Source organism: Chrysemys picta, chromosome 9 (assembly GCF_011386835.1).
Source record: "Chrysemys picta bellii isolate R12L10 chromosome 9, ASM1138683v2, whole genome shotgun sequence".
In the NCBI taxonomy this organism is placed as follows: domain Eukaryota; kingdom Metazoa; phylum Chordata; order Testudines; family Emydidae; genus Chrysemys; species Chrysemys picta.
This window is the reverse complement of record NC_088799.1, coordinates 24,464,666-24,487,575: the sequence shown is the minus strand read 5'-3', so window position 1 is coordinate 24,487,575 and position 22,910 is coordinate 24,464,666. Positions and strand designations below refer to the sequence as shown.

Here is a 22,910-nt window from a genome sequence, read left to right as displayed (position 1 = left end):
AAGTGGGCTGTAGCCCACGAAAGCTTATGCTCTAATAAATTTGTTAGTCTCTAAGGTACCACAAGTACTCCTCCTGTTCTTTCTGTATATAGCATTAGTGAGATCGTTACTGGAACACTGTATGTGTATTAGCAACACTTGAAAAGGAATGCTGTCAAATTGGACAAGGTTCACAAAGAGCTAAAAGACTGACTTGAGGTCTGGAAACCCTGCTTTGCAGTGATAGTCTTAAAAAGAAACTCAATCTATTTAGCTTAATAAAGAGAAGGTTAAGAGGTGACCTGATCACAATCTAGAATATCTACAAGGGGAGAAGACTTTCTCTAGTAGAGGGCTTTTTAATCTAGCAGACAAAAGCACAAGAGCCAATGGTGGAAACTGAAGCTAGACAAATTTAAGGTACAATTTTTAGTGAGGGTAATTAGTCAAACAACTTACTGAGGGAAGCAGTGGATTCTCAATCACTGGAAGTATTTAAATCAGGACTGAATACCTTTCCAAAAGATAAGCAATAACTCTACCAATATTTATGGGTTCAATGCAAGAATCATGGTGAAATTCTATAGCCTGTGTTATACAGGAGGGCAAACTAAATGATCATATCAGTCCCTTCTAGCTTTAGAAATCTGTGACTCAACCAGGTACAACTGTGAGCTTTCAGGTATGAAGCCATATGTTGCACAGTACAGCTTAGTTCGGATTCTTCTGGGTTAAGCTCTTTTATCTAGTCAGTAAATCCTTGCTTTGTGTTTTAGGCTTGGTATCTTAGTGCCAGCTCCTGTTGCAGTGTGGCAAAATCTTCTGAACTTCCAAAACAGGATTCACTCTGATAGGAGTGTCTCAGTCACAAGGGAAGTGAAGCTTAACCAATTTATTTAGAGCTACCTACAAATTAACTAAACTATTGTGTTGCAAACATGTGGGTTTGAAACTTAATAATCAAGGTTACTACTGAGGACCAGAGAATTCTGAACACCATTTTACCATATATGTCTTTCAGGAGCAGCTGAACCTTTTAGATATTGAGGATAAATTTACTGATCCATAGCATTCTACACTGCCCGCAGTGCCTTCGGCAGCAAGGCTTGTCTTAGACCTGCATTCTCATTCCCTGCTTTTCTTACTCTAAAAAGAGAATCCCTCCTCCCTCTTGCATCCCCTGACTCCTCCCATCAGTGTTTATTATAATACTTATCCTTTCTGTAGCTGCTTCCATCTAAATACTGCAAAGCGCTTAGCAAACCATAAATTAAGCCTCCCTGCACTTGTGTGGCAAGTAGGCCTTAGCTGTCCCATTTTTTCAGAGTGGGAAGCTGGGCATAAAGAAGTTAAATCCGTTGGCATATTGTGTGACCTTAGGCAACTAGCATCTCAGTAACAGAGCTGGGAATAGAATCTGGATTTCCTAATTGCTAGTCCTGAGCGTGAACCCGAAGTCACAACTTCCTGACTTCACACATTCTTGGGGTGCTGATCCAGGCCACTTGCCCCTTTTGCTTCTTGCCTTGAAGGAAGGAGCAGGAAGGACCCTGCGAACAGGGAGAGGCAGGGTCCATAACTTAGGACACTCCTCATGTAAGAGTCTTGATGTGGCTGTCTCCCAAAAGCCTCAGATCTTCTCTTCTTGCTGCAGCACCCTTAGGGTCCACTTATCCCTTTGGGAAACTAGCCAGCAGCAGGTGACTAGGAGAGCAGTATTAGCTTTGTGCAGGCGTGCGGAGGGGAAGCTCATTGTTTGTTCTAGCATAAATTATATTGAAAGTTTGGCCACCATTGCTGTGTTGTCTGATAATAAACCAAAGTATGTGTTTGAATACAGTGGCAGAGTCCTGGTATCAATATTTAAATATAATGTTGCTTCCAGAAAAGCAATCCAGCTATCTGCTCACTTTTCAGAGGTAGGTCAATTACCTTCTCTGGCTAATAAGATACTGTCACTTGGACAATTTATACGTGCTATAATGTTACCTAGCTAAACTGACAAGTTAAGGGAACATCTACTTTGACAAGTCTATTATAAAACGAACAATGCCCTGTTTAGAGGGGAACTAATTGCAAGCATGTGCTTTTGATTTATTTCATTTATTTTTGGTGTGATCATTACCTTTTTAAGGTCTGTACTGCATTCAGGAACAAGTAGTGTCCGTTTAATGTAACTGAAAACCTGAAACCAAATGCCAGCTTGCTTTTGAATACATACTCAAGAATTTGTTCGAGCTGTGAGTAGTCAGCTTTTCCAATGAAGGAATCTAAAGAAGTTTGTAACGTTTGAAACTGGACATCTGTAATTTGAGTATTCTTATACTTTAGTTTAGAAATGTGGGGTCTGATCCAAAGCCGATGGAAGTTAGTGAAAAGTCTCTCATTGATTTCAATGGGATCTTGCTCCGGCCTTAACCTTTATGGGGAAGTGGTGTAGGAGTTAATGACACATCCGGTAAAAGTCTAAAATAGGGATAGAATACTTCCTTATATTTTTAAAAATGGTTTAAAAATTCTATAGAAAGGAGATCATTCTCTGTTACATTTGGGAGGGTTTTAGAGTAATTTTTATAGAATCTCTATTTAATTTTCAGGAGACTTATTAGTTTCATCATTCCTCTTTCCATAAAGGAATGGACCTGATTTATTAAACAAAATTCCAAATGTTTTTTTATTTGTGTGAAAACGGTTTGTTATGCAAATACCAGAAAAATAAAATAACAGGTAGAACAACAAACCTCAGAAGCAATTGGTGAAGGAATTGTGGGGGAGGGACAGAAGGCGTAGGTGGATATACTATACACTGCTACCTCAATATAACGCGACCTGATATAACACGGTAACGCAGTGCTCCGGGGGGGCTGCGCACTCCGGTGGATCAAAGCAAGTTCAATATAACGCGGTTTCACCTATAACACGGTAAGATTTTTTGGCTCCCGAGGACAGCGTACTATCGAGGTAGAGGTGTAGTTCTGTTTCTCTTTGCTGTCACTCAAAAAATAGGGGTGGGGGGAGCAAGTTTTAAGTAGGAATAATGCCCAAGCCACCCCAAAGGGGGCAGAGAAGAAGGGAAACCCTGAAGCTGCTCCCTTGTTTCACCAGCTGAGAGAGAGGTTGACCATATTCCCCAAGGGAAAATAGGGCATTTTGGGGCTAACCCAAGCCCCCTTCCCCATGTGGGCCTGGCTCCCACGCCAGGTTGAGGCTGGTGTCGCTGCTCGCCCAAGCCATGCCTTGGTGACCCCTACCCCAGTCTTCCCTCACCCCTTGCGTAGGGCTGGCATCACCACTCACCCTCCCGCACATGTTCCTCTGCACCCCATTTTTTGACAAAAGTGGGCATTTGTCCTATTTGCTTTTGCCAACTGATCAAGTTGGCAAGAACAAATGGGACAAATGCCTCCTTTTGCCAAAAAAGTACGGACGGCCATGACAGGGCTTAAAGGGACTGCCCCGGACAAAACAGGATCTATGGTTACCTTACTCAGAGGTAACCTAGCACACAGTGGAGTAAGGCACAGTCCCCATCCTCATCAGTGGGCTTCAGGAAGCACAGTCCCACCCAGCATTCCTCCTGTACCCGGGTAGCTCTGACAGATCTCCAGAGTTCAGCATATAAGGGCCAGGCACAATTGATGTTCCTTCACTCAGGGCACTCTGGAGCTGCCTTATCTGTGTGGTCTGTTAGGGTACAGGGTGCCCCATAGTGGATGGGGAGGGGTGGGATTATGGCCCTTTTCCCCAGAAACAACCTGTAGAGAGGGACTAGTGTGCATGGAAGGAGACACTCTGCACCCTAAGAAGCAGTGCAGAGCAGACCAGAATGCCTCCTTGTTCTTCCCCTGGGCAGAGAAGCTCTGTACCAGAAGTTCCCAAAGTGGGCGATACCACCCCCTGGGGGGCGCTGGAACGATCCAGGGGGGCAGTAGTAGCCTCGGGTGCAATTGGGGGGCATTGAATAAAAATAAGGGGGCGGTGGAAGCATAAAGAAACAAGAGAATATAAGAAAATTTTGAAAGACCGTTCGTACATGTTTCATCTGTTGTGTAACATAGTTAAAGTTGTACTGATTACTTTATTTTCCAAATAAATTCACAAATTATAACCGATCAGGTGTCAAGTCCGCCAACAGCTCTTAACAAGCAAGTGTTGGCAGGCGAGCATGTCAAGCATTGTCGGGAATTCCAGCATGCATCGGCAGGAATATGTGCATGTAATGACTTGTTTACAATATGATACTATAAATAGGCGACATGTATGAAATCTAATTTAGATTGTTTCTGAGTTGTGTAAAAAGCCGTTAACAATAGTGCAATAAATATTTAAAAATTTTTATTCATATTCAATACCTTCGATCTTTACGGATTACGGATCACATACAAAGCAAATTGTATTATTGTTGTTTCAATAAAACAGCAATTTACACGTGAGTATTTTTATACATTTTCTTACATATCTACCGTACGTTTGTGTCTCTAGTGCTTACTAATAATAAAATTGTAGCAGGCTTGTGTCGGTACAGTACTATTTGAAGTGTACAGTCAATATATTTGTCATATTTTTTATTACAATATTAACAAAAACGGGAATGAAATCGTAAAAAAACTGTTAACTATTAACATTTATTTATATCTATCGAATCATCTGTGTTAATTGGTAAATAAGGCATGTGTTAATAAGGAACAATTATTTAAATAAGGGCAAACTAAATTAAAACTATTAACTGATTTTTAATTGCATATTATTTTTTAAATTAATTATTTCTTGATAAAGTTAGTTTGATATTTGACAATTTAATATCAAATACATATATCTAATGCTCAGCAAAGAACAAAACCCAGTTTATTAGTTTCATTAGTATTTTAGTTTGGTTGTCTTTTGCCGTCTTACGCAAAAACCACTGTATACCTGATGTCGTGGGTGATATTCTAATAACACATCTTTCTTTACTATATTGTAGGACGTAGGTAGAAATATAGATACATAAAAGAATGCAAATTTGTCACTGCATCTTTCTGTTTGTTCGCTTAAAGAAGGTAGATTTCCAGGGGGGCGCTGAGTAATTTTTTTCTGAAAAGGGGGCGGTAGGCCAAATAAGTTTGGGAACCTCTGCTCTGTACCAACATTATTGCAGGTCTGTGTCACGAGGCCTATAAAGTAGCCCCAAATATACATGCACCCAAAGAATCCTCACTCATGCAAGTAGACCTCTTCAAGGCAGATGAATTACTTGCCTGAGTAAGCCCTAATCTTGTAAGAAAAGGTTGTGGGACCCAATATATGAATGGAGACTACAAAAGTTACAAACAGGTTATAGAATATTAAACCTGAAAGATGGGGACTACTCAGCGGTAACTGTAAAACTGTATCATGAAAGCTTATCAGTCCATATAGAAAACTCACTTGATCATGATGAAAAAATAATCTGCTTCTTGTCAAGACTGTCCAGGGACAGTGAATAGAATTTTAAATGCCCCCTCTACAGAAACAGGATCTAAGCGAACTTGAAACTTCCAAGAAATGTCCTGACCCAAAGACAGGCTGTCCACATTAGGGAACTCTATCAAATAATTCCCAGTGGTACTACCGCTGATTCAATTTTATCAGCTGTTTGCACTAGTGGCAACCCTAGTCTATACAAGACTGGACTGGCTACCTCTGTCAGTTAAAGCTTCAGGTATTTGCCTTAAAAATGAATAACACGATATGGTCCAATGTGGGGATTAGCGCTAGAGCTGGAGACTTTTCAACCTTCAAACCCAATGAACAACTGGATGATTTGTCCAAAATGTTTATTTTTTCCCAGGGATATTTTCATGGGTTCCAAATATCACTTTCACAGCTGATATGTGCAATAAGCAGACTGCATTCAAATCTCTCTACCATCTTTTGTATCCTAACAGTGAGAAGGAAACAGATCCAGCTTTGGGATCCATTCTTTTTATTTACAATATTTTTATTTGCCCTAAGGCCCAGTTGATAATCTCTGGATATCAGAATAACCATTAACAAGCATAACCTTCTATCATCATGTCCAGAGGTATTAAATTATTTGTCTCAATCTTCAGAATTCTTCTGTGGAATGTGAAAAAATTGCTACAATATGAAAGAAGCCAGGGAACCAGAGGACTGATCACTTTTTTCAGTAATTTCATTCAGTAGGATTTCTCTTTATTTAAAAGGGAGTAATCGTAAAATTAAAGCCCAATCTTGTGAAAACTTATACACGCAATTAACTTTACACACTGTAATTTTCCCCATTGACTTCAGTGTGACTATTCACATTATATAAAGTTAAGCACATGTTAAATCTTTGCATAGTTGGGGTCTAAACTGCTAAAGTTGTTTTCAGCTGGATCTCAATTTCAAATACACATGATGAAAAAGCAATTCAGTGAAACATATGCAGGTGAAATGGTTTGCTTTAGTTGTAACTATACATAAAAGGTTATCCACATAAAACAAAATTGTTCTTGTAAAATGATAGTGTGTTTACCAGTGGTATTTGTTTATTATGAAACCTGGGATACTACTACTTGGTGTGTTCAAGTATGTCAACAGGTAGGAAGTTTACGGATTTTCCCTATGAAAACGTTACAGCTATTCTTTCTGGCTAAGCCCTGTAGACACATATCTAATTACAGCTTTGTGGCCAGGATACGGTTATAGAGGGAGGAAAGTGCGTGCTGAAATCAGTTTAAATGACTTGCAGACAGTGACTTAGTGCTAGGTGGGTCCTTTGCAGACAGGCAAGACACAAAAATGTTTGCAGCACGCACTGGGACAGTGGGAAGTAAAAATCTTGATGAGACAGCCAAGTTAAGGAAACACTCTGTCCTTTCTTTAGGGAGTAGAGAAAAAGCCCCGAAGAGCTCCTCTGAAAGCAGCAAGGACAATAGACTCAACACCACAGGTCAGACACAGCAAAGGGGCTGGAGACTGGCACTCATGCGAGAACTGGAGATGAACTGGTATCTGAAAATATGTAACTTATCATATGAGCATACGATCGCGTACACCACCGGAATGCCTCACAGGTAAGAAAGCTAAACTTATTCTTCTTCAAAAGACATTTCAAATAAGTGTTTCCACCCACAACCCCTATCCCCCCCCCCCCCCCCCCCCAAAAAAAAAAAACCCAACAACAAACAAACCCATAAGGCTCTGTGTTTTATACCTGCTTGGTTGTTAGACCATTTCCTAACCACTTTACAGTGGGGCTGGTGCCAGGGGGGTATTGTTACATGCAAACTACAAAAGTAACAATTATAGGCAATTGATTATTAGTCACTTGAATGTCACAAAGTTGCTGAATCCTCAGACTTGTATCTCATCAGCTAGCTTGTCAATGTGCCCGATTTCAATTAGTGTGTTTAGTGCACAATATACTGCGAATGTGCAAGGATTATGGAGGCGACCTGAGAATATTGAATGAAAGCAATTGCAAACCCTTGTTGTGAGTTTTCCCTAAATTGTGAGGGAGTGTATGAATGCCAGCTTGAAAGCAAACCACTTCTGGGAAAGAAGAGAACACTTTCAATTTATTCAGTAAATTGCTTCTAATCTAAACCCTTGTAAAATCTCAAAGCATAGGGGAGCCTGATTTTCATTAATTCTAAATGTAAAGGGGCCTCACCAGTGCAAATAAGACCCAGGCTTAGTTTTATGGGTCTCTAATATTGAATCTCTGAGTCTTAATTAGGTAGGGCTTTTATATAAATTGGTTATTAATGTTCCAGCCCAGCTGTCAGAAAATGATACAATCAGTAGGCTAGGTTCTGCCACCCCTATCCATATTGAGTGGGATCTTACTTGATAACCCTACTTACTTCAGTAGGTGGCAGAAGGAAAGAATTTAACAAGCATTTTTATCTAGTCCATCTCTGAATCCATGACTGTTGGAGTGTCGGGTGTGTGTGGTGTTTTGCAGTGTTTTGCCCTGCCCAGCTCTAATACGTTTAGCAGACAACCAGGCTTCTATCCTAAATCTCAAAGCGAAGTGTCTAAAGTGACTGACGTGAACGTGAGATCTTTCCACAGACACTAGAATCAGTAAGATTTCATCGGGAGGAAAAAAGGTTGAAAATAGAAAGTAGCTAAAAGGAAAATGTGTGCAAGTTAGTACAGAAATTAGAGGTTTTGCATACACTATTGCTAAGAAATGAATAGCCGACCACATCCAATAAGGAAAATGTTATCCCAGTGGCTAAATTTAGTTGTCAAATAAATGTGGAGTGAAAAACACGTTAAACCAGATTGCGTACTTATGTGAAACTCATGGTCAAGCTACCTAAACACTGAATGTTGTGTTAACAGAACACTATGAAGGATGCAATTATTTGCAGCTCTTGAGTTGCTAATGTTAATGTAGTAAAGTCTTTACATATAGTTCTAAAAATACAATAGTCTCATATTTTAAAACTCATGAAGAACCACTAGTAATATTTACTTACCACTGGAGTAAAGCTGCATGCAGGATGCAACGTTAAGGAAAATACAATCAAGCCCTCCAGGATGTGGTAACCAGGGAACAGAAGATCTTTCTGAGGTGTTAAGGATATGTTTGGATGAAGGGAGGCATGGCTGAGCAAGGGTGAGTTTATCAGAATTAAGCTGCAGGAAAATGTGTAGACAAAATCGTAAGTTTTACACTATAGTGAAAAAACCCAGAAGATGGAGATATTTGGGGCCAGAAAGAGTTGAAAACCAAGGGAAGTGTTTTCTTTTGGCAACCTATTGAGCATGCTTGTGTATTAAAAATGTATAATGCAGCTTGAAAATATTTAAACTACATTGGCGTTGATTGCTAGTGATTCCCAGTGAGTCAAAGCAAGGAACACTTACTTGAGTTGAGGCCAAGATGTATTACTTGTATTTGCATTTCCAGCCCACCAAAAATGTGGGTTTAGACCAGGGGTCGGCAACCTTTGGCCCGCGGCCCACCAGGGTAAGCGCCCTGGTGGACCGGGCCGGTTTGTTTACCTGCCGTGTCCGCAGGTTTGGCCGATCGCAGGTCCCACTGGCTGTGGTTTGCTGCTCCAGGCCAATGGGGGCTGCGGGAAGCGGCGGCCAGCACATCCCTCGGCCCGCGCTGCTTCCCGCAGCCCCCATTGGCCTGGAGCAGCGAACCAAACCTATGGACGCGGTAGGTAAACCAACTGGCCCGGCCCGCCACGGCACTTACCCTGGCGAGCCATGTGCCAAAGGTTGCCGATCCCTGGTTTAGACTAAGGAGTTTTGTTTGAGTCCTTGTAGAGGTAGGGTCTGATAGTGAAAGATCAGATGTAGAACCATGTTTGTCTCGCCCAGGAACATTCCGATGTAGCGTTTTGATTTGGTCAATGCAGAGAGACATGCCAATGGTAAAACTCTAATTTGGGTCCAGTTTTGGATTCTGAACCTCCCTTTCCCCAAAGTCTGGTAGTGTCTGGATGTGGGGTTTGGTTCTAACCCAGGTGTCTTCTTTATAGAAGCAATTTGTTTGTAAACTGGATATGAACTGGACTTCCAAATTTTCAGCCTCCTTTTCTTTAAACTGAACTCTGAAAGCTATCCAATATACAGCTCCATGATAAGTCTCTGCTATTTCTATCCAGGATAACCAGTTACGTTATGCTGTTACACTGCCTTGCCATGAAAATATTTTGTATATTTTTTACGTTACCTGAGTGGTAGTAAAAATAAGGCCGATCGGTAAATGACATATTTAGAAACAATGCCAGTGACTTCCCTAGATCATGATCATTTTAACTGCTGTGAAATCTAATTTCAGAGAGTACAAAAGGATCAGATTGGCACATGGATGGAACTTGTTGGAAACAATCTCCAATGCCAATGTTAATAACCTGTTCCCTGAAGCTCCATGTGTTTTAGTTTAGAGAGCAGTAAACAGAACTTACTGTTACTTGAATCTGAACCAGTTTTTATATGCAGATCTTATAAGGTCCTAAACTATTTTTAGAAGATAACATAGAATTGACTGAATCCGAATATAAGACATTGATGAACCATTACAGCAACTGGTGCTGACAAGGTCATCCGAATTCCTTAGGTCTTTGGTCACCCACAGTTTGCAGAGCCAGAATAATTGGAGTCATCCAAATTTCCATGCAAAAATCACCCTCTGTGGCATTGAATTACAATCTTTTCAAATATGTTCTCTTCTGAGATCAGTCTGTTTATCTGCTTTGAAGGATTTGAGGATTAGCTGAATCCATGGCACATTAATCTTTTGATGATCTAATCATACTCTGTACCAGTGATTGAAAGCGAGTGGTAACAAAGGGCTGCAGAACTGTGATTCTGTGAGATGACAAAGTAAAGGTATTCCTTCTTGCATTATACTGATTCATGCTCATTGAGCTGTTTGTTTGGCTTGGGTGGCTAATCTGGGATCTCTATTAATTCTCTTGATAAAATAATTCAGGTGCTCTATAAATATAAAATATCTTAAACACGTTACAAATTACACACTGTGGGTACCATTAAAAAGCTAACATTTATCTATCTTTGGCACACAGTGGGGTCTGAAATACCAACAATTCTCTAGTTTTAAGACTAGAGAATTATCTGCTGAGTCGTTTGACAAGTGTTGATTTTTTGGGGGGAGTGTGTATGGCGGGGTTTAAAGGCAACTCGTGTGTGTATATATACCTCCTCTGAAACACTGTCTAGGCTAGAGGGTGAAGGAAGGCAGTAAGACTGACAATTGATGCATTGCATGCAGGGCCGGCTCTAGGCACCAGTGCTCCAAGCATGTGCTTGGGGCGGCACTTTCCAAGGGGCAGCACTCCGGCTCTTTTTTTTTTTTTTTTTGCTTGGGGTGCAAAAAGCCGGGAGGCGGCCCTGAGCGGAGGTGAGCTGTGGCAGTGGGGGGGCGCGGGGAGGGCCGCAGGAAGTAACCTGGAGGGGAGGGGCAGAGGAACCGCTCCCCTCCCCAGCTCACCTCCGCTCCACCGTCGCTTGCTCCCCCAAGTGCACAGCCACTCCGCTTCTCCGACCCCCCCCCCAGGCTTGCCGCGTGAATCAGCTGTTTTGTGGCAAGCCTGGGAGGGAGAGGTAGGAGGGGAAATGTGGCACGCCCGGGGAGGAGGCAGGGGAAGGGGTTGGAATGGGGTGGAGTTGGGGTGGGGCCAGGGGGGCACAGGAAATTTTTTTTGCTTGGGGCGGCAAAAAACGGAGCCGGCCCTGATTGTATACTACACAAAAATGCAGGGGAAAGGGAAATTTTGGCTAAGAATGCAGGGACAACTCCCCTAATCTTGTTGAAGCACTATGGAATCTTTAGGGTTCATACAGAACACATGGGGCCTTGTTTTTACAGACCCTACTGTAAAGCCTGCTATCTACATAGTCTACAGAAAAACTGCATGGTACTCTGCTCTTCTCCCTCAGAAGGATGAAGAGCTGAATTAATACTGACAGGATTTCAGTCTGATTCCAAAGAATCTGGGCATATCAAATCTGAGGCTTAAACCACTAAGCCAACCCCTTGGTTTACTTCCTCTAAAGGCAGAGCAACATGCCAACAGACAAAGCACTTAGACGCATATGCAAATATTCTCATCTGGAGCCTGTCAGTACTATTCAAAGCTCCAGGCAAAATAAGTCCCAAGAGAGCCGCCAGCTGCTGAATAGGCCACCCAGCTGCTGAGCATGCTGCTACAGCACCATTCCCAGTTCCTACCAGGCTAGCAGCAAAAGACCACTCTCAGCTGGCATGTGCTACCCTAGACTGCCCCCCAGCCACAGTTGCACGTTAATTAACCGTCTATCCATGTCCAGAAAAAGAAAAGTGTTTCAATCTTATGGAGAATTTGTATTGATTACAATTATAGAAAAGTTTTTGATTTAGGCACACTAGCTTCTAAAAATCCCAAGAAGTTATTTATTTGTGTTACAACGGCCTAGAGACCCCATTTATGATCCAGCCCCCTTTGCAGTAGGCACTGCACAAACAAAATAAGTCTCTGCCCCAAAGAACTTACATTCTAAGTAGACCAGACAGGATTGTGTGGGGGTCCTGCAGCCGGAGCAGCAGAACTGGCAAGAAACTGGAGCGGTTGCTCCTTAACTATCTCCCAGCCCTGTGCTTGCAGAGATAGGGGAGGGAGCACTGCCTGCTGCTGCACGCGCTGAAGGTCCAGGATGTCCAGTGCCATATGCAGCCGGTCTAATTGGCTGGGGGTAAGCTGACATTTCATAGTGCACATTTTCACAGGAACTTTTCTCTTCCCGCTTCTGACATTCCTGACCCTTTGGCCCCTCCCCAGTTCTGCCATTTTCATAATGGTCAGGAACCCTGAATGGACCTTTTGATAATAGGAAAAGAAATTGAGAGCCCAACACACCTGATTTATGTAATGTACTCTGAGAAACCAAATTGCCTTGATGATTTGACTAAGGGACATTACAACATTCAAGTATCCTGCCCAAGGCCTTAAATAAACCCCATGAGAACTTGCATTTATCAGCCTTGTATTGAATCCAGAACAAATATTTTTTTGTCTAAATATAAGACATGGGAAACAGTTGGCATTTTTCTCCCAGTGGCAATATACAGTCCCTTTTGAGTACTTGACCATGAGAGGTTTCAACTGACGGGGGGGAAAGGTCACTGATTCTGGCTAGGCTATATAAGGTACGGAGTGACTGGGAGGAAACTTTATAGTCCCATGGTTCTATTAGGCAACCATAACTAAGTTAAAGCTGCATCTCCTAATAGAAATATAATGGCAACAGACTAGCATTCCAAAAGAACATAGAGAAGCCAGAAAAGCAGAAACTACCAAGAATCTAAATCTCAAATACTTCATTGGACTTTGAGAATCCTTGTGATCAGCTTTTATCTTGGAATATGCATTTGTACAGACCTTCCTGCACAGAAATCCCACCCCACAAGCCAAGTGTGCCGAAATCCATTGAAGCACCATTGAGGGGTAAAAGGCAAAGCGCCACCGTTAAAGTCTGCCTTCCAGCAAAATGCTGTGCTGGAAGGCTAAGTGGAGCAGCAGAACTGAAACAACTAGAGAAGTTTTTGCATATGCATGGAGTGTCCTTACATGAAACTGTCAAAGCTGGGACAGGAATGATATACAGGTACTTTCATATACCCATTGTCAGATTATTTCATAGTCAAGTACAGTTACTAAGAAACAGCTGAAATGAGGGGAGGTCTGGCCCAATAAAACTCTTGCAGCAAAGAATGACAACAAAATGGCTATAAATAGATTATATGTACATTATACATAATGTCTTAAAGAACATATCTTTTCAGTGTTGTAGCCATGTTGATCCCAGGATGTTAGAGAGACTTGGTGGATGTGGTAATATCTTTTACTGGACCAATTCTGTTGGTGAAAGAGACAAACTTTTGAGCTATACAGAACTTTTCTGGTGTGGGAAATGTACTTAATGTCACAGCTAAATACAAATATATCCATTTATAAATATCTTTGATAGAACATATCTATAGTTCATTTACATAGTATATGTACCTTTAAAATCTGTCTGCCAGTTCGTGTGCTCTCTCTCTTATATATACATTTGTTGTTCATTGTCTAGAGTAAATGTACTCTGCATAAGGGATCATCTAAATTCAGATCTTAAATTTCCTTGGCAAAACTAGGACAAAAGAAAAATACAATGAAAAACATGTATGTAAAATGTTGATTCCAAGGAGTATGACACTTTACATTCTAGCCAATTGTTATTGAATGCATAATGCAGCGTCTGTCTAAAATAGACATATGTATAGAATTATGAAATGTGACTGTTTTTGTGCACTAATTTGCAGCTTTTATTGTATTTGTTTATTGCATGCTTTTTAATGGATATATTGCAGGTGTGTACCTCACTTTAGATAGTCGCTTGTTGAAGAAACACACATGACCAATTCTCTTAAAAATAGTATTTGACATTAAAAGGGAAGAGAATATTATTCCTTTTTGTCTGGATATGTTGAACTGTCCCTGAGAATTGGAGTGTGGGAGTGGGGGGAGAGGGACAGAAACTTAAGAGAAAAATTACCATAGACCACTATGTGCTCTAGTCTAGATGGTGCTACCAATCTAGACTTGGAATCAGAAACCTATCAGTTAACACTGATTTAAACAGTATGCTTAATCTTTCTGTTGCTAGCCTTATTAATATCACAGCACCCAGTGCAGACCGAGCTATGGTTAATTGTATTATCACTAGGGAACTGGGAAACAGATTGAAAGGTATATCTCACAAGTGGAGTCCAGTTGAGATAATTGTCTTTTTTGAATACACAGGGATTTATTGTGACCTGTTAATGTTGTAGTGAGTGTGTTGTCTTGCTTGCTGGTCCAATGGCGCAACCTTTTGGGTGAAAGTGGAGGGCCTGATATTGAATGCTTATTCATGTTGAGTAGTTCCTAACTCCATGAGTATAGTCCCATTGACCTCAGTAGGACTAACCAAGGAATAAGGTACGACTCATTGTAAATGTCAGAATCAGGCCCTTAGTGTCTCATCATTCAGGTAGGGCTGATGGGCTGAGGTATGTCTTACATGACTAGCCAGGGAAGAAACATGCCTCTGTGCATTTTACAGTTCTTCATGGGCCAAATTATAAAGAGACTGTTTCCATATTTCACATAATGTGTTCTTAAACAGGTATCCTGCTTAAGGTTAATGTTTAGTCAGGGGTATTTTTTTGTAAAAGTCATGGCCAGGTCATGGACAATAAACAAAAATTCATGGCTTGTGACCTGTCCGTGACTTTATGAAAAATACCCCTGACTAAATCTTAGCTGCTCTGGGGGTGGGAGGTGGGGGGCGAGGGCTGGGGCACCGCTGCTCTGGGGGGGGGCGCTGCTGCTGCTCGGGCACGGGAGAGGGGTGCACCAGTCGCTGCAGCTGTGGAAGTCCATGGAGGTCCCAGAAAGTCATGAATTCTGTGACTTTCTCAAGATCAATCTTATCCTTCATCTCACATTCTCTAGTCAACACAATCAGAAGTGATGTGCTAAACTGGGACATGGAAAAAACATAGAAAAGTGATCAAAGGAGGAAAGGAAACTTGCTAATATGATTTTTGGCAACAGTATTATTCTGTGCAACTTTGCAAACACAAGCCAGAGAAAATGTGAAAAATCAAGTCAACAATCTAACTGTTCACTGAAATTAATCAGTAAGGATCCTGTACCATCTTATGGCACTCCGGAATCTGCCTGGAATCCATTTGCATCTGGGAGAGACTCTAGCTAAAGTCTAGCACTGGGTAAGCATGAGTGACCCAAGAACCTCTTAATGCCAGCTGGCAAGGAGGTGCAAAGGGGTTACAGGGATCTCTTTTGGGTTTGGCATGTCATTCTAGTTAACCAAAGAGTGTCATGCGGGGGTCTCAAAAGTCACACTGGTCACTGATACCATTATGAAATGCATGTTCGGTTGTTGCTGGAGAAGTTACATTTATACCATGAACATTATGTTTTTAGTCTTTCTTGGGACTCGTCATCAGCAAAGAGGGGGGAAAAAACTTTGCTGTCAGACAAATGTTTATCTAACTGGCTGTTTATAGGTAAACTAAGTATTGTATGTTTCACAAGGGGTCTCCTATCACCAGTCTAAACTGAATGTAAATGAGGTATTGTGAGAACTTCAAAGAAAAAATAACAGGAAGAGAAAATGGGGGAGGAAGGATATCTTGAGGTACATATCACAGGTTTGCTTCGCTATATTTGGGGGACAAAGAAGATACCTTACTATCTCTCACCTAGAAAGTAAATGGACAGTAAATTTGTTTCATGAAAGTGAGATCTCAAGCAGGCTTGGATGAAAATGCTGAATAGAACTTTGGGTGAAAAGTTTTAACCCTTTAGTTGAGTGTTGTCTGATTTTGTTTTATATGTAACCATTTATTTCCAATATTCTTAGTTGATATCACCTGAATCTCTAATCTTTGATAAACTTTATTCTTGTTTTCACTATAACTATATCTAAGTGCTGTGGGGTTAAGCAAAGTGCTGGTCTTGAGTTGAATCTTAGAAGCTGGTGGGTTCTGTTCCGTTGGGAACATCAGGCCTGGTAATTCTGAGAGTGTTCAGTGGATAAGGGGCTGAACACAACAGGGACACTCTGAGGACTTAGGCATTGGTGTTTGATGATTGCTATCTACGCAGAGAGAGCGAGGCCTGCGGGAGCTGAAAGGCAGTGCTTGTGCTGCTGGAGGCTAGTGTTTCAAGGAGCTAATCCACAGCAAGCACAGACAAGGTTTTTTTACACTAAAGGCAGGTGGTGTTGAGGTGTCTCACAACCAGGCATGCTCCTGGGGAACTCAATGAGATGCCACTGGCCTGCTTAGTGCTCCCCCTTCTGCTTGTGCCTACATATACTGCGCTTGGACATGCTGTGCAAAACCTATCCAAGCCCCATTCCCCCATGGGTCCCTTGATAACTTTCCTGTACACTGAAGAGCAGCAGTAGGTATCAGGCAGTCATCTGTTCTTACCCTGGGCCCTGAGGCGGGGCTAAGTCAGAACTGTTTCTGCCACCTGGGGCCGCCTGTCGTCATGTAGATTGTTCAGTTTTCAGTCTTCATGGGTGAAATTAATTCCAAGTGCAAATCTCTCTGAAAGCCCTTTGTACCACACAATCTCCATTTACACCAGATTTATACCTTATGACTTATAAATGCCACAAAAGGCCTTGCGCTGCTCTTCTACATAGGGGTGAAATTAACTTTTTGGAGAACATGAGGGTTCAATCTTACAATCTAAGGCTCTGATTTGTATTGAAATAGACCTGCGCAGAGGACAGGAAACTCTTTGACATTACCATCACAGATGTCTCCCTTGCATTCTTCTATAGGGCCATTTCCATCTAGTTCTCCTAGCTAATTAGCATTCATGTTGTTGGATTACTTGATTAAAGTTAGTTTGCAGTTTAAACTAAACCGCAAAACTCAGGCCTTGTCTTGTATGCAAGTTGCACTTTTTTAACTAAATCATTCTTTTCTTAAACCCCCTTGTTGGACACTTAAACTGGTTTTAAGATTTCCTTGTATTGACTTAGCTTACATCCATTCCTTACAAATTTAAGCTAACTGGATACAAGGTGCTCTAAAACTGATTTCTGAGTGTCTGTGCAAGTTGCATGGATTTAACTAAACAGATTGCTAAACTGGTTAGGTTAAATCAGGGGAACTCTGTGTAGACAAGATCTTGGGATCTTATCCTGCTGAAGTACATGGCAAAACTCCCATGGACTTCTATGGGGACAGGATTGGCATGGGGGGGGGGGAGGAGAAGGGCAGAGGAAAAGGGTGAAATTCTGAGGTTCTTTCCTGCTCTTTTCTCTGGCAATGGGTCTCTGGGTAACAACTGCCTAAAACCTAGAAGAAAAATGAGTGAAGGCTAAGTCTACACTACCCGCCTGAATCGGCGGGTAGAAATCGACCTCTCAGGGATCGATTTATCGCGTCCAATCGGGACGCGACAATCGATCCCCGAATCGATGCTCTTACTCCACCAGCGGAGGTGGGAGTAAGAGCCGTCGACGGGAAGCCGCAGAGGTCGATTTTGCCACTGTCCCTACAGCGGGGTAAGTCGGCTGCGATACGTCGAATTCAGCTATGCTATTCGCGTAGCTGAATTTGTGTATCTTAAATTGACCCCCCCCCCTGTAGTGAAGACCTGCCCATAGTTTCTGATTTAAAAACCCAAGCTTCCTTAGGGCATGATCCAACTCCCACAATGGGAGTCCTTGCTGTTTCCTCCCCTTCTCCCATTGTTTTCTTTTCCCCTCTAATCATACTTACTCTAGTGCATACAGATAAGGAAAGGACTGAGCTCCCTGAGCTGAGATGAGGAATCTGCACAGCTGAAGGAAAATACAATTTATAATTACTTGATAAAAAGTTAGTTTCTGCAGCCTAAGAGAGAGAGGAACTTTTATAGTGAGCAATGAAACATTATAGTGAATTGTGGAAATAACCAATACAAAATAGATGTTTTTAGACACATTACTAAAAACATCTAATAGGTCTGAATTTATTGCCTATTTTGTGGTAAGTAGAGTGATAGCTGTGTTTATCTCAAAATGTCAAGTGCATATCCTGCATTAACTGATATTACAATTTTGAGACTGTTAAATGTCTACTGCTTGAAAATGAATGTTAGGTGGTTGAGTTTATTCTTTTATCTTGTAAAAGGGTCTTTACATTCTACAGTTGATTTATCCTTGGAAAGAATCTGCTTTAATCCTCTACAGTTCATTGATCTTGGTGTTAAAGTGGGGAGATTTTGTTACCAAGGCATGCGCATGTGTGCGTGATTAAGCCCTGCAAATATGGACAGGTCAAACTTTGTGTGTGTGTGTGTGTGTGTGTGTGTGTGTGTGTGGCTGTTCCTTAAAGATGGGCTTGAGCCACAAAATTAGGATCCAAACTTCCCCAATGGGAGTCTTGCTCGAGTAAGATTCTGCAAAATCAGGCCTTTAAACTCTAGTGCCTCCCCCCCCCAAGTTAGCAAGCTGACTTTTGGTTCAACATTTAGGTTTACACTGATGCACAAGCTGAAAAAATAGGACCAAAATAGTTCAGATTCCCATGTATCTCCTAAGACTGCATCAGGAAGCATATAGTCCAAAATATCCACCAAAAACTATCCTGTTGATCCACAAAATCATCTGAAACTACACACGAGCCAATAGTGCTACTGAAACCATATGGAAACTTTCAGAACATAATTTTATCTTGAGCTCTTCTTGCCTATGATTATTTTGTTTGGGTTAGGTTCTGATCTCATTCACATCAGTATAAATTTGAGTACCTTCTTTGTCTTCAGTGGATTCACCCTGACTGTGCAGCAATGTAAATGACACCAGAATCTAGCTCAGCCTTTTTGTGTTGTGAAGATGTTGCTTGCATTAGAGAAACAGAAAGCATGGGGAGGACCGCTTTCTCCTTGCTGTGTGGGATTGGTGATGAGGGCACTGGTTAGGCTGGGAGAAAGAAGGTGAACTGAGGGAGGGAGAAATGAATACCTGAATGACCTCCCCGTCTTCTCTTCCCCTTCCTCCCCGCCCGCACGAAAGATTCATTTAACTGATATTTTACATCAAACAGGGATGGCAAATAACTTTTCTGTACTCACAATAAAAGGAAAATGGCTTTTCAAAATGTTTACTTTCCTTGGAGATTCCTTTTGCTTGAGACCAGTCAGAAAACTGTGAGAAAATTGAAATAAGAGAGCATATTTTCTCATTTAAAGCTGTCACACAGTTCTACTGTTTACTTGCCAGCCAGGGAAATGTGGTCTTTTTTTAGAGATTGACTGCCCAGGAAAAGAGAAGCAAAGCCAGGAAAGCCCATGTGATCTTGAAGCTGTATAAAGAGGCAACACAGCCAATGGCTATAAAACAATAAATGTGATAAACCGTTCCAGGAATTGAATGGGGCTACTTTAAAAATATGGGGCAGAATTTATCCCTGGTATAAATCCATTAACTTTATTGGAGATGCACTGTCCATGCATTTGTCCCCAAATGCACTGACTAACCAATTCTCTTACACTTTTCTCTCTTCATTGAGAGAGTTTCTTTTAGCCCCCCCAAAGATGGGTCTTTCATCCTTAAATAATTTCTGATTTGAATTGGTTGGTTCAAGTATAAATTTAAAAAGAAAAATGGCTTCCCCTTATTAGCTTTATTACTTCAACAATAATTCCCCACTTTCCATTTTGTCCTGCTGTTTCCATTCATATATAGGACACTGATATTTTTTTTTATTTTTATTTTCTTTTTTTTTTAAAGGCAAAGGGTCAGGTGAGCACCCCAGTTCCTGACCTGCTGGCAGTTTTTTAAATTATACAAGCAACTGACTGTAGGGCTGCAGCCACTTCATAGTCACGTCTTGCTTCCAAAAATGCAGTTGCGGCACTCTCTCAATTAAGTTTATTCCATTAGAGGTTATCCTGCAAATACACCCTGCTGATGGATGGATCTGGTTCCCACAAAGTTAACAAGATATTAGGCCAAAAATATGAAGACCTCTCTATATCCGGCCCATGCCATATAGAAAACATACCTAAAATAGAAGAGCCAGCTCTAGTCTAAGATTAGAGAGAAATTTTCTATAGGGGTTCCCAATACCAAAACCCACTCAAGGTTCCATTTATAACACAACAGAGCCAAGCCTCTGAGATCTGTAATGCTAAGGTTTATAGGAGACACACTGCACCTGTACCTTGTATACTCACCAGGACCGGCTCCAGGGTTTTGGCCACCCCAAGCAGCCACAAAAAAAAAAAAAAAAAAAAAGCCGCGATCGCGATCTGTGGCGGCAATTCGGCGGAAGGTCCTTCGCTCCTAGCGGGAGTGAGGGACCGTCCACCGAATTGCCGCCGAATATAGCTGGACCTGCCACCCCTGTCTGGAGTGGTCGCCCCAAGCAGCAGCTTGCCAAGCTGGTGCCTTGAGCCGGCCCTGATACTTACACTAGTCAGACAGCATTTTGCTCAGTGATTGGGTTCTATGCCTGGCTCTGCACTGGCTCACTGTACCACCATTAGCAAGTCACTGTCTCTCTGTGCCTCCATTTCCCCATTTATAAAATGGAGGCTTTGCCTTTTGTAAAGCTCTTTGGCCCTGGTAAGAGCATGCTTTCCTTAAGTCCCATTGAAGTGAGTGGGATTTAGGCACAGATATATGTTCTGTCCTAAATTTGGGACTTTAAGATCTACCGATTAAAAGTTATATAACTTTTATATTGATTTATATTTTTTCTTATTTTCAGTTAAGAGTGTGTGCGAAGTATTCACTATGAAATATAAAACTATCAGAAAATCAATGTTTCATATTTCATTGAGAGCATTGACCTATTTTTGCTGCAAGACACTGAGATGCTAACTTTTTTGTGTGCAACAATGGGTCCACTTTGGTTGAAGATAAATTTATTTTCCAGGTGGCCTTTGTGTTTGAAAATGGGTACTTTAACATATTTAATAAGAACATGCAGTTTGATGAAAGCAAGAAAAGGACTTGGGGATGTGGGGCGGATGCAAGGTACACAAGGCCAAATAATTTTTAAAAAATCCTGTGAAAATGTGTAATATGAATGTCAACTTACAGCCAGTTCTAGAAAGAAATTGTTAGAAGTGAAGTAGGAGTCTGAAAATTTTAAACTACTGCGATAGCTCATATTTTATAAAGTATATACACCAGGCCATGCCTTAATAGTAGGAATTTTGCAGTAAGATTTCCTACATCATTGTGAAAGACCAATCACTTTGACACTCCAAGTGAATGAAGTGGGTGAATGTGTGAAAGCAGAGGTGGTGTTACACTGAACTAAGTACTGGGAAATCGACATAAGAAACATTTTAAAACAAATAGTGAATGAAGTTGAGAATGTTTAAGATTGGGTCTCACTGGTGACACTACAGAGGCAAACAGGCATTTGTGACGAGCAGACTTCTAAAGGCTTTATTCAGAATAGATTAAGCACCTCAAGGTTTAGATGCTTAATGGAACTAGATCAGTACCTCTTGGGTCTCTCACTTAAACTAGTGTAACAAGATCAGAATTGGGCTGTCTGCCTCTGCACCATACGCTGTTCTGCCTCCTCCATTAGATCATCTGGGAGCTAGTCCCAGACTGCTTTTCTTTAAAAATAAATAAATGAAAAGGGGGGGCAGGTAAGTGGGATGATAGAGTTTGACATAAAAAAACTCAACTGGTGGTGGCATTTGTCACATTGCTGAGGATTATTAACATCCTTCCTGGACTACAAATAAGTGCAAATAAGTGATGGTCACATAAACACCACCCTATACCGGAAACCTACTGACCGCTATACGTACCTACATGCCTCCAGCTTCCATCCAAGACACATCACATGATCCATTGTCTATAGCCAAGCCCTAAGATACAACTGAATTTGCTCCAACTCCTCAGACAGAGACAAACACCTACAAGATCTTTATCGAGCATTCTTAAAGCTACAATAACCACCTGGGGAAGTGAGGAAACGGATTGACAGAGCAAGATGGGTACCCAGAAATCCCCTACTACAGGACAGACCCAACAAGGACAATAACAGAACACCACTGGCCATCACATATAGCCCCCAGCTAAAACCTCTCCAGCGCATTATCCATGATCTACAACCTATCCTGGAAAATTATCCCTCACTCTCACAGACCTTGGGAGGCAGGCCAGTCCTCGCTTACAGACAACCCCCCAACCTGAAGCAAATATTCACCAGCAACTACACACCACACCACAGAAACACCAACCCAGGAACCAATCCCTGTAGCAAACCTTGTTGCCTACTCTGTCCCCATATCTACTCTGGCGACACCATCAGAGGACCCAACCACAGCAGCCACACCATCAAGGGCTCATTCACCTGCACATCCACGAATGTTATATATGCCATCATGTGCCAGCAATGCCCCTTTCCCATGTACATTGGCCAAACAGACAGTCCCTCCGCAAAAGAATAAATGGACACAAATCGGACATCAGGAATAGTAACATACAAAAGCCAGTAAATGAACACTTCAATCTCCCTGGTCATTCTATTACAGATTTAAAAGTCACTATCATTGAACAAAAAACCTTCAGAAACAGACTTCAAAGAGAAACAGCAGAACTAAAATTCATTTGCAAATTTAACACCATTAATCTGGGCTTGAATAGGGACTGGGAGTGGCTGGCTCATTACAGAAGCAGCTTTTTCTCTCCTGGAAGTGACATCTCCTCATCTATTATTGGGAGTGGACTACATCCACCCTGATTGAATTGGCCCTGTCAACACTGGTTCTTCACTTGCGAAGTAACTCCCTTCTCTCCATGTGTCAGTATATAATGCCTGCATCTGTAACTTTCACTCTATGCATCTCAAGAAGTGAGGTTTTTACCCACGAAAGCTTATGCCCAAATAAATCTGTTAGTCTTTC

General features: G+C 41.6%; 1 protein-coding gene across 5 annotated transcripts in view; it reads left to right on the top strand.

The window, feature by feature from the left end:
- Positions 1-22,910, top strand: part of KCNAB1 (potassium voltage-gated channel subfamily A regulatory beta subunit 1) — a 262,161-nt gene that overhangs the window by 23,901 nt on the left and 215,350 nt on the right. For 2 of the 5 annotated variants that reach the window (XM_065557858.1, XM_065557859.1), the window contains exon 2: positions 6,830-7,019. In XM_065557858.1, the coding sequence (XP_065413930.1) occupies positions 6,830-7,019 (190 nt within the window). Of the gene's footprint in view, positions 1-6,707; positions 7,020-12,653; positions 13,081-22,910 lie in introns of those variants that run through there. The other 3 variants (XR_002888305.3, XM_024102521.3, XM_065557856.1) reach the window with 2 other exon arrangements.